Genomic DNA, 13,141 nt, shown 5'->3' on the forward strand with positions numbered 1-13,141 from the left:
ATAGGCTTCTGTTCTTCCGGAGATAAAACAGATTATAAGATGTGACATGGCATTACTTATTAATACAGTGATACAGTCCCTTTGGAGATAATATAAGGTGCAGGCCAAACACTTAAAACTGCCCATGTCATATATTAATGGAGAAATAAAACTTTTCTGAAAATTTCTGAAGGCCATTCCAACTTAGGTTTAAAGCTGAAATTGAATGTATTCTGCTTTCTCTTTTGATATTCTTCTACCATGGAAGGTTGCTCATATGTAAAGGATTAAAAATAAGCCGCTCATATTAAAAAGACAATTACCTCTACAAGAGTTAAAAAAAAAAAAAAAGAAAAAAACTACCTTGCTTTGCAGTTACATTAAAATGTGGAATAAGGCCAGGAGAAATATTTTTTCCTACTTGTACCATTTTTTCTTATTTAATTCCTTCTTCCTTTTCAGCTTTTCTATTGTTACTTTTCCTTCTTTTCTCCCTAAGCTCAGGCTATGCATCTTAACCATCAGTACATTGCTGTGGATTTTCTGTGAACAGAAAGAGGAAGGGAAGGAAATACTTCTAAAAAACTATATCATAAACTTCAGGTTTTTACATCTGAATCTTCAGGCTTTCAATATCAAATTTACCAAACATGGAACACTGAAGAATTTCTCTTCTGAGTTGCCACAAATCTAACAACCATTGTTCATGGAGGCAGTAAGTGGAAAAAAAAATATCTCACAAGCCTCTAATCAAAACATGGTTTTGAACAAGTGACATTCAAACTGCTAAGGAGTTATTCTGTAATTACCTCATTCCTTTCCCATGCAAGAGGAAAGGAATCTGAAGTCAGTGAAAGTCCATGATTTCTATGTGCTCAACAATCCACAAAAGATGAACATGGAAAAATCAGTTTAAATAGAGAGAAAGTAAACAATTGTTCCTCTATTTCTATTCTGTGCTCCCAGAGGAGAGGAGGGAAATAAGCTTGCTGTCATTTCTCCTCTTCCCCATTCAATAGTAATTTAAACACAGTTTCTGAGAAAGGAGACAACGTGAGTGGAGGAGACAGTATAAACTTGTTGCTACCTTTGGCTGTGCCAGGGCTCCCAAGCAGGAGGGCTGGGAGGAGAGGAGAGAGATGGGATATGTTCTGGGAAGGCAAGAGAAACCGAGAAAATTCCACCTAGCTTTGGCCTTCCATTTCCAGATTTTCAGCCTCTCTCCTCCTTATCTCATTCTTATCTCCCTCTCAAATGTTTCTGCTCTGCAGCAACCAGATGCCAAAGCTGACATTCTCAAGTGAGTAAGTGTACATGTGAGAGGAGGGGTAGCTATGCCAGCTTGTGGGTAGAATAGATTTTGTAGGTGGAGATGGCAGGCTGCTGGAGTGCAGGCCAGCAAGGGACCTTTTCGGCATGAGCTGAGCCACACAGATGTGGCAGGATTACAAAACAAAACATAACAGAGGTGTGGCAGTGTAAAAGTTTAGGAATTGCAGTGTGAGGGAAAGGGGTGAGGGTGCAGCAGAGCTGATTGCCCTGTGTGCTATCCCCATGAAGCCCTTTCGGTAGAAGGCAGTGATGATCTCCATGCAGCCATTGCCCCATACTGGGAAGTTCAGGTTTAAGTGTTTTCCCAACATGGCACATGTTTGAGTAATCACCAGCTTAAGGGACCAGGAAGAATTTTTTTTTTTCCTTTCTGTTAAATTTGACAAAGTGTTTTTCCTAATATCTGGAAGAACAGCATGTTTAAAATAACAGGACACAATTGTAAAGTTGACAGTTTACAAGTAGTAATTTTATCAGCCAGTGTTCAGTACAGCCAACAGGGAAGCTGAGTGGTAACTCACAAATCCCAATTAACTTGGAAAATGACAGGGATACTCTTTGCAGACATCTTTACACCTTCTCAGATGCTCCTTTGTGAAGGCAGAAGTTAATGTTAGGAGCTAACCTGAAGTAGCAAAACCACAAAATATTGACCTACAATATATCAAATATTATACAGGATCCATGAAAATCCTTCATTTTGGGAGGGGAAAAGGGAGAAGTGAAATGAAGACCCAATTTGCTCTGTTGTTGTCAATTAAGCTTTCTGTGTAAAAATGTATCCCAGCGTCAATGTTTCCCTCTTCCCCGAGTTCTGCTGGAATTGCTATTTACATACTCAGTTCAGCACTGTGAAATGTATGTCAGATCCTCAGCCGGAGTAATTGGTTGAAGCTCCATTAATTCTCATGGAATGATGCTGATTTATAGCAGCTGGGAATTTGGCACTCTCCACTTACATAAATGCAGCTTTTGCCATTAATAACATGTGGCTTAACAGCCACTCGTTAATTATGATTTCAAATGTTTAAAAGCTGTGTGCTCAGTGCTCCACAGTACAAAATACTGAATGCTACTCCAAAAAGCTTACAATCAAAGCTTTTTGCTTGTGCACCTCAGAGGCACAGAAATTACTTTTGTGCTATGAAGTACAAAAGAAGACAAGAAGTGGTTGTGGAGAGGAAGGAAGTGGGAAAGGAGGTTCAAATGACCTCACTTAACACACTTAACTTTTGTCTCTAGCTTAGAAAATTTGTTTCTCCAGACTGCCTGAGTGGTGTGGGGAGGAAGAGCCTCCCTGAGTTTGCTACTTGGCAGCAGACATTGACTTAGTTGCGGTTTCAGCTATTTCATTTTAGTACCCTGTTGCCATAAGTCCTTGGAACTGAATTGCTCCATAGATGATACTCTCATCCCATTTCCTGTAAATTATTTTTTTCCTCACAAATTAAGCGACCATAAAATATCTACCATGTTACCTGTGTTTGCTGAGGACCTATATCCATGTTTTTGAGGAGGCTGTTTAGGAAGGCTGTGACACTTTCCCATGGATAAATGCTGTTGGACCCATCGAGGACTATGACAATGTCCAACTGGTTTTTACACTCTGCAATACAAATTGTCATGTAAGAATTGATACTAAAAAGGATCAAATATATCTCAGTTACTTTTGTGATTGGAAACAAATGCATATCCTTCTGCAATGGTGCTGAAGCAACATGTTTGAAGCCAATGCTGTTCATTGACTTTTGCATTTTATTTCACATGGTTTGTGTTCTGTTTATCAGCAAAGCACTTACTTGTAGGGAGAAATTTAAGAATGGGATTAGATCACAAAACTGAAGTATTTACCAGTGACCCCTACCTTTTTCAATGTCTAGGTGTTCCTCTTTGATTTTTCCAAAGGACCAGGTCTTTAAGATTTTTAGCTATATTACTAAATTGGGATTGTATAAGGTCTTAACATGCCGTCATTACTTAAAAAGAGCCTTTTGGCCAAAAGTAAGAAACATAAGCAACTATTTTTAGCATTTGTGTTTGGATATTACATAGTGCTCTAATGATTGTTTATACTGAGATAAATTCCAAAAGTAGCAAGAATTTAGGTTATATACGGACAATGAAAACATTTACTTAACTTGGTAATGCTGGTATCTAAATTAAGCAGTTCATAATTTTTGGTATGCCTGTGTGTATACATTTGTCTTGTTTGGCACTTTGTATTTTCAGACACACAAGAGAATTCCTGTGGCATGCATACCTTGCACAGATGGAGCAATTGCCTCGATGGTTTCAAAAGTGGAGCTGACATTAGAGCAAACTCCAGTTGTGTAATGCAAACGCCCACATTTGTAAGCATAAAGTGGTCCACATGCCTTTAAAAGATGGAAAAAGGTGAAATGTTTTTGTTATGCTACCTGAGGAAAAAACAAATTTCTTTTAAAGTTGGCAAAAAGTCCTTTCTTACCAGAAAGCCTCCTTTTGGGTTTGTTACTAAGGTTGTTCCAAGAGTCATGTTTTCTTTTACTTCCACAACGTTAGGAACTGAAGTAGCAGCTATAAATAGATTAAAATGTTAAGTATTTGGGAACATAAAAACAAAATGTTAAAGTATATATCCCCTAGCATGGAGCTTCCAGCTTCTAAAATAAAACCCAGACTGACACTGGTTTCATCAAATATTTTAGCACCCTTCCTCCTCCTCCTTCAATTGCAACAACCAAGAAAAATTTCTGAGACTGGCTTTTATCCCAGAAAATTTGTCTGGGTTGCTGTCTTAAATAGTTTTCTTGAACCACAAAAAAAGAAAAAATGTACAAATAACAGCACAACGAAAGCAAGGATTCATGTTCACACAGTTTTGTTAATTAGAAAACAAACATTCATTTTTTACCTTGTCCTGCTATAAATGACTTGTCAGCTTTTATATTTGTTACGTTACATTACTGACATTCAGGTTTTCAAAGGAAAAGAGGAGATAAAAAATACGACGTGTATTTAGTGAAATTCATATCAACAGGCAGTCTCTTCCTGTCTACATTTTGTATCTCTTGACCTGAGCAAGAAAATTATTAATATTAACCTGTATCATATTAAGATGCATCAGCGCAGTTCTGGCTAGTTATGTTCTCATCAGAAGCTTACTGATGGCATTATGAAGCCTCTTGTTTGCTTCAGAGAGCTTTGGAAAGGGTAGTCCATGGATCTATGCTCCATGGCCAGGACTGTCAACCACAGTCAACTAATGCCAGTCATAATAAAGTTTTGAAAATACAGCCAAACACCCATTGTAAAATTATAAGCATGTTTTCCACAGCCCAATGAGAAGCTTTAAAAACAAATTAATTTTGATGTTGCAAACACAACTTCACATTTAGCGCTGGAGTCCTGAGTAAGCTTTCTTTATAGAAACAATTCTCATGCATATTTACTAGCTAAAAACCTTCTAAGATCTGACCTTTATTATTCCTCCATGTGACACAGCTTTATTTTCTTTCATACCTGGTAAGTTCAGTTTTATGCAGGGTGATTGGTTGTCCCTTCCTACAGGGCATTTGTATACATCTCCTGTTCTTTTCTCAGGTTGGCCAACTAATGGTGAACCAATAAGTACCCTGCAAATGAAATAAGTTACCTGAAATTTCTTCTTTCTTAAAAGGCACCAAAGTCAGGAAATAAAACTTACAGAGAGAGCACAGCTGCAGCAAGCTCTATACTAGAAGTACAGGATGGAGAGCAAGGAAAGTATCTGTTATGCTAGTTCAGATACAAGCGAAAGCAGCCATTCTGTCTCCTCTTTAATAAGGACACAGAAAGGAAATGTGCCTATATACCAAATTACACAACAGAATAACATTTAAATAAATTCCAGTGAAAAATAAAAGTCATATTGGTGGGTGGATGACAAGTATTAAAAGTAATACAGAAGGAAATATCTGTTTTATTCAATATCTCCTGATCTTAAAAATATTTTGGAAGAAAGTGTATTTTAAATGCTGAGACCAAATGTCAAAGCAGAGGGTCACAAGCACCCAGAACAATTCAGTCTGAAGTAATATGAGACAGCTGTGTAAAATACATAATTTTTCCTCTCATTAATAAAAAAAATGTTATTAAAAGACATTTCAAATTTTTAAAATACTAAGGATTTTTATTTTGTGCATTTTTTTTTCAAAATTTGGTGTGATCAAATATCACTATTATAGTACTTTGTAAGCACTACAAATTAACATCCACTCCTAAATCGAGTTTTCAGCAGGAAATGTTTAGAGATGGCACTGTTTTTGTTCTCAGATGTTCACTAGCTACACTAAATAGCCCAGCATCACCCAGCAGATAAAAACTGGCTCCATGAAATGCATAAGGAAGAACTTGGATTAAATTTGAATTCACAGCACACACTGAAAAGAGAAATCCTACCATTAAGAGTAACAGTTCAGTAAGATTTGCTCCTGTACACTTAGATGACTGTGACATTATTGAGAGAAGCATTTCAACCTTTAATCATAAATTAATGAGTCCAGGAATGAGATATTTGAATAGAATGATGTAATAGGTAAAATGCAACCTATGGATTTAAAAAAGACAGAAAGCAGACTTTAAACCTAGTACAGAAGCCAGCTTCTGAAAAAAACATACTGGAACAACTCATTGTGATCCATTAAGATTTTTTTCATTTATAATAAAGTAATTAATTCTAAAGGAAAATAAAACACTCCAAGTACATGCTGGATCTGACTGCTCTTTCAAGCAATATGCTATAATGTGTATTTTTTATGCCAAAATGTAGAAACAGGCACCATGGCCTCTCATGCATCCTTGACTTCCATTTAACTGCAGAGAAGCTGAGTGTGCTTGACATCCCACAGGAGGTGATGATTGCTCACCGGGATCATGTCCCTGTGCTGTTCTTTTCTCAGAAGGAGAGAGGCCCGTGAACAGAGAGGAGCGGTCTGAAAGATTTTTTTTTTTTTTTTTTTTTTTTTTGCATGAAGGATTTTATTAGGGGATCCCAGTTTTATTGAGAAACAACTGTGGCCATGTTCACTGAACATCTGCTGCCGAAAAGTTCTATCTGTGGTATCTAGGTAATGTCATAGCAGTTGACAAAGCATCACAAGGCTGCTTTGCCTATTTATTTTTAACTGTCAGCCTACAGATTCCCTGCTCTGGATGTTGCTACACTGGAAGCAACTTGAAAGCTTGACAGCAGCTCTGGAGTTTAATTTCAGAGATGTTCAGATCTAGCACACTAGTTTAGATTCCTGTCTTCCTTCAGCTACTGGAAGAGTTACCATTTTCAGCTCATAATATTTTTCTGCTCTTGAAACATCTCCGGACAGTTTATAACAATACAGCTTACTTTGCAAAATCCCAGCTCCTAGAATGGATACCATTTCCTGAAGGTCTAAATTAGCTCAAAGAAGGTCATTATTATTCTCCCATGACCCTCATGCAAATGTGCATTTGGGTAATTGAGAGCTAGCATTTTCAAAAGCAAGCTCTGCAATTTCATTTTTGTGAACATCCCATGGCTAACGGAGAACACTGTGCTGCCGTGGTGGACAGACTCTCAGAGTCAGATAGCCCCAGTGCTGGTGGGGTCGATTGCTCAGGCACTGCAGAACTGTCTGACCTGCCTGTCATCCCAGGCTGCCCGCAGCAGTCCCCGGTTTACTAAGAATGTCAAAATTACTGGAAAAGCCCTGGGAAAACCAGAGCAATCTGCAAAAAATGATCCAGATCTCAGGGTTCCCAAACCTTTTACCACATAATCATAGTTTCAGTCCTGCAGCCCAGTGGTTAGCTTGTGAAATTTGTTTTACGCAGGAAAAGCACAAGCAGGAGTTTATCAAAAGACCAAGAAGCAGTGATACCAGTAAACGTGCCAAAATACAACTTCTAATTCAGGACAAGAATACAAAGGAAAAGACAGGTTAAGAAAGCTCCAACTCCCAAATGCAAATATATTACCAATTGCAAGACATAATTAGCCCTCTACAAGGGAAGGCGGAGTACTGTATTAATAAGTATTTTGACAGGGAAATCTTCCCACCAGTTAAAAACCTCAGGTCCAACAACCTCTGCCAAAAAAACTTTGGAAAAAAATACAGAATACATATTAGCTAGGTAAAATAGGAGCAATTTCACTGCCAATATGTTTACACAAGGAAAAGATAAAGATTTCATTTTGTAAATGGGAAAAAGAGGGCTCAGGCATAAACCAAAACATTCTCAGTTCCATCAGCAAGGGAATTCACCCACTTTGTGATCTCATTTATGACTTTGAGGGAATAAATTTGGATTTTTCAGCCTCCCAATCTTTCCAGGTTTCCTTAGGACTGTGCATTAATTTAATAAGTACAACTAACAGAATCTGACCCTTAGACATTGGGCATATTTAAATATAATAGTATAGTGCCTGAGTCACTGAATACCTAAGTTTGGAGTTTCCATTTAAGAAAAGAAAAGCAGCTTACCATTTCCCTTCCTCATTTTCATACTGTTGGACTGTGTACCCAAACATGTCTTCCAGAGGCCCACTGAAGGTCATTGCATTTTTCACATCAACATTGGAAGAGCCAATGAGGTGAAAGAGAGCTTTAAAAAAAAAAAGGAATATGTAGCAATGCATGTCAACCCCAAGATTCTTAAGAAATCAAGGTTCAATTATGACTTAACTGACAGTACAAGATGGGTTGAAAGTGGCATTTTGGGCATATTTATCATGGCTGGTAAGAGACTTAAAATGTACTTTTTCACACATACATACACAGCTGAATTCAGAGATGTTCACAACTGGGCTTTTGTATCCAAAACTTATTTTGCAAAGTGCATCACTCATTTGTAAATCACAATTCAAATAGCATTAAATAAAATATTATTACCTTTAAGGGTAAATAAATTAACTTTTTAGTGATTTTTACTTCTTTTACTCCATGCATTTCTAATGCAAGAATTTTACACAAAATGTTCCTTCCCTCCTTCAAGGCAGTAGTTCTCAAGATTTCAGAAATTTCAAATTAACTAATTTTCAACTGTTTGCAGAAGGCACACATAGGAAAACATGAGGAAAAGCTTTCAGATTTATTTAATTTTAATCTATATTAGAGAAAAAAAGCATATAGTTTTCTCTTAATTCTGTTCAGACTACCTGTAACTTTCATATTTGTAAAAGAACAGAATAAATTTTTAATACAACCAGATGCTGTTGTCTTAAAAGTACACGTATGTGACTACTTGCAGAAACCCAACATTTACCCACTTAGGAAATGTTGCTCTATAATGGTGGTGTTGGGCTATGATGAGATCAGTCATGAAAGCAGGTGCTTCTTCATACTGATTTCCCATACCCTAAAGGTCAGTGATCATCATCAGCAAAAATACTGTAAAAATATGACTGTATAGCAAGTTTCAGAAAAAAGAGTTATACAGGGTAAAAACTCCAGCTTGAAGTGATAATCATAATCCACCATGATGGTCAGTAAGAAGCCAAAATTACTATTTATATATAAAAATAAAGCTATTTATCTTTTTTTATTATTATTATTTCTTTGGTGACCTCTTCCATCAACAAATTCTGTTGAATTCAGTTTCAAAAGCAGCCACTGAGTCTATTAATGCAGAGCTGTGTATTTAATTCACAAAACCCCAAAATTACGTGAATTTGTAGAACATCAAGACTGCTTAAAAACACAATTATACACAACTTCCATTTCAAAGAAGCATTTCATGTTCATTTGGTGACATTTAACAGCTACACAAAAATACCCAAATCCATAATACTTACTGCATGTCAAAGCATCTCAATAATGTCCTGTTTCTAAAATACCTCTGTGTTACCATTGAGACAATGATATTCTCATAGAAAGCATGTTACTATAATTAAGCTCCCAAGTGGTCAATGCTGATCTGTCTTCAGCATTTTATTTCCTGCTTAATGCAGTAAAATTATCACAGAAGACTATTTATGACTTAGTAGGTATTTCCAGTTTCACTGGACAGCAAAAAAGGAAAAGTTTCATTTGTGTTATTTTAGTTTTCCTTCCTCCAGTCAGAGGCAGGAAATATAAAGAAGTGAACAAACTAAAACAGACTTTATTTTTATTCTTCAGAAAAGATTCATTGCAAGTGATAAGAAAAAAATAATGTCTGACAGTCTGATGGGAAATAAATTGCTGGAAAAGTAATCCATGCAACTTTTGTCTTCCTTAAACATTGATGTTTCAGGAAATTCTGCTATGCCTGCTCACATGCAATAGGTGTTTTCCTCCCCTACTCTCAGTCACCAAAGCATAATTAAAATCGACAAAACTGATTTTTAAAAATTCACTCCAGTTATCACTGGTTCAAATCTTCTTTTGTTACATTTCAGAGTAAAAATAATTGCTGTTATTATTGTTGACACTATGTGTGGGATTCAGGTGACATCATTTAGAATTCCAACCTACCTCTTAAAACAACAAAACAGTTCTAATGAGATCACCTGCTCAAGTAAGTGTCTAAATTCATTATTTAGTTGAAGAAAAAATGGTAGATGCAAAATCTAAACATGTTGACTTGCCTCTTAGAGACCTCCACAAATCTGTTCACTTTAGCCCGTGAATAAGATGGACAGAACATCCTTCTAGAGGTCTCCAGAGGCATGTTTCCCCCCCTTTTTCAACTTATGATGATATTTTAAATGTATTATATACGAAATATTAAAGGCCACAGATTCCAGCTCATCTTTTCCGATTTAGTTTTTCCTAAAGCTACTGAAGGTTATACAAGCAGTCTGTTCTCCATACACTCCATCACAGTATCCTCCATCATCATTCCATCATCTGCTGACAGACAAGGAATTTCATCACAATGACGCAGTAGTGACAACTACTGTGATTATTACTGCATATTGACTATACTAAATGGTATTGAAGTTTCCTAAATCTGTTATGTGATATACTCAAATCTTGCAACTTTAACAAATACACTTCTAATCCTCATAGCTATAGCAGTAAGTTTGAAAATGTGAAATGCAAAACCAAGCAAACTAGAAGAGGAATAAAAAATGCTGTCTGTTTGCTACTAACTCCCCAAATTCTTGTGTTTCTGAGTAGGGTCAAATTAGAACCAGCAATAATTATAATGTGTTCTTCTAGAAAATAAAGCTAGAGGAATCAAAAGAAGTTAGATGGGTCAGACTAGTCAGAAACAGAAAGAAGATGACTCCACACAGCAGGCAATGGACCTGTAGACCTTGTCGACAAAGGACATTTTGGATCCTAAATGTTATGTACAGGTAACTGAAAAAGTTAATGGAAGACAAACCCCACTGCAGGTTACAAACCACACAGAACACACATCTGGTTCAGGAAATGGCCTCAGCTGGAAATATTCAGAAACTGGAAGAGAAATATTATATATGCTTGCTCAGTTATTTTTGTCTCTAGCTATCGGCTTACATGTACTTGTGCAGACGTGATACTGGACAAAACATGGTCTTGATTTGATCCAGTATGGCTCTCCTTTTGCTTTCTCATCCTCCCCTTCTATCCTAGCCAGAAATCAGATGCTTTGAAGTTTGATTTCATACACAAACTCTGTGGCATATTGTAATATGCAAATGTATTACATGACCTTCTGTGGCTTCCATCTGCTATGAAACGTTATGAACATAACATTTTTTAAATAAAAAAGTCATGATAAGCAGTGTAAGATTAACTTATAAATAATTAATAGATTCAGAGGTATCTTATTACATTTTCCACAGATTCTGTAAATGGAAATCTCACTAGTCAAAGACACATTCAAATCTGCAGACGGTAAATGGAAAAATGGAGTTTACCGTGACCCACATTACACTGCTAACTAACAATAATTTACTGACTTAATGGTAACCTGGCTTTCACATTTTGTTCCATTTTTCAGTACAAAGAACATTGTATTCATGAGCTGACGATTAAGAAGTTTTAAAAATATCACTGATCATGACTGTGAAAATGATGCTTTATATTAATAACAATATCCAGCTTGCACTGTCCCAAACTTCCAGTTTCTGTCCAAGATTCTCATCTGTTTCTAGCAAACTTCTGTATATGAATAAAAAAGACTATTGACAGAAGTAGTGGGAAAAGAAGAACTACAGGGAAGTTGGAGAGGATTCTTTTGAGAGTTATGGGAATTAAGGAGGACAAACCCCCCTTTTTGGTAAGGTACGTACTATTTGACTATATAGTTAATCATAATTAATGTAGGTAAATTACATTTAGATTTTAAACTCATGTTGTGTTAACAGAATGACTAAAAATACAGACCAGAAATGTAGAATATAAATGTTTCTCGAGGAATAAATTTGAAGTTCCAGCTTTTAACTTCATGTTCTACAAGAAACAAGGCACAGCAGAAAACCTGGGACAACATCCCTCTCACTACCAATTTAAACTAAGGACACCAGCTGATGCACCCACCATTCTTAGATGAGCACAGTTTGTACCTATATGTGAAAGGTTAACAGTCAGTCACCAAGACAACAACCCAAATATTATTTCTATTACAAACCTGGAGTAGTAGCTCATAGTTGTCCCATTAGCCACTAATAATTTTCTTCTGTTTTTGTTTAATGAGATCTTTTAACCAAACGGTTGTGCTGCCTGCCCAGTTACTCTGCCTCTAAACTGTGCAAAAGTAGATTTCCCTGGGACTTGTCCATATACATACTGCCTGGCCATTCTAACCTTTGCAAACAGATAGGCACCCTTATTTTCCTAGAATAGATGGATATAAACGTAACCCAAACTGTAGAATAAAGCCTAACACCTGGCTCTTTACTGATTAAAAATAGATCACTGCAAATGACCCATAATAAATAACATCATGAAGACTGATTTAGCCAAGAGGAGAGGGTGAATTCTGTTAGGATATTTTAGCTGTGTACAGTCTGTAGCAAACAATTGCATCATCTATAAACAGTAGTTATTCTGAGAAATAGAAATGTTTTTTGCAAAAATGGGAAGGGACAAGTTTACGCTTTACATTTAACAGGGCTTACACATTGGCTGCAGACTACTCCCCACCAGCATGTGGCCAAAGTGTTATTTTCTGTTCCATTTCACACTTAGTGCTATAGCATTTCAAGTGTCCTTACCAGTTCCTCTACATTTTTCAAGAAGAGACTGAAACAAAGCTGGTCTAAGTGCAATCAAGGAGGACAACAAACCGAGTAAAACCATCTTGCAGCAGTATGTACACTGGAAAATTTTGGCAAACTCAAAAAATACTAGCAGGAAAAAAAAATAAAATCAGAGTGCTTCCATCCTGGAAAATAAAGTAGGATAGAGAAATTTAAGCTGAAGATTAAAATAAGATTAAGGTTTATAGAGTCCTCACATACCTGGACCTCTTGCAAAAATAAAAATAAAAATTTTAAATATTTAACATATTACAATCAATAATACTGTAAGGATATTTTAAAGACCTGCAAACAACACAGGAGTGCAGTAGGGCAACACAGAACAGTGCACCTGATCAAAATGTGCTGAAAGCTAAGTAATATTAGGAAGGATATCCAAGCTATAAGGCCTTTAGAAGTATTTTATGCTGATATTGCAGAAGATTACCTCTCTCTGTTGTGATCTTAGAAAACATACAAAGCAAACAGCGTAAAAGGCAGCAATTGGTGTGCTGGTGACAGTTACTCAGGGAGGGGAGCAGGACTGGGAGCATTGGCTTGGCCTCCCACAAAAGCTTGTTTTCAAAATGGGGGCAAATAGTATCATCCTCTACAATCAGAAAACTCCTTCACTAGAGGAAATTGATACCACTGCGTGTTGGCATGTGCAAGCCTGTGCTG

The 13,141-nt window shown here is 36.6% G+C and overlaps 1 protein-coding gene across 1 annotated transcript in view; it reads right to left on the bottom strand.

Moving 5' to 3' along the window:
- The window catches only part of ITGA1 (integrin subunit alpha 1), a 76,928-nt gene that overhangs the window by 40,124 nt on the left and 23,663 nt on the right, over positions 1–13,141 (bottom strand). The window contains exons 2-6 of the mRNA XM_013302872.3: positions 7,791–7,911; positions 4,813–4,925; positions 3,779–3,867; positions 3,572–3,686; positions 2,790–2,917 (exon numbers count right to left, since the gene is read on the bottom strand). Of these exons, the coding sequence (XP_013158326.2) occupies positions 2,790–2,917; positions 3,572–3,686; positions 3,779–3,867; positions 4,813–4,925; positions 7,791–7,911 (566 nt within the window). The remainder of the gene's footprint in view (positions 1–2,789; positions 2,918–3,571; positions 3,687–3,778; positions 3,868–4,812; positions 4,926–7,790; positions 7,912–13,141) is intronic.

The sequence above is a fragment of the Falco peregrinus genome, chromosome Z (assembly GCF_023634155.1).
Source record: "Falco peregrinus isolate bFalPer1 chromosome Z, bFalPer1.pri, whole genome shotgun sequence".
In the NCBI taxonomy this organism is placed as follows: domain Eukaryota; kingdom Metazoa; phylum Chordata; class Aves; order Falconiformes; family Falconidae; genus Falco; species Falco peregrinus.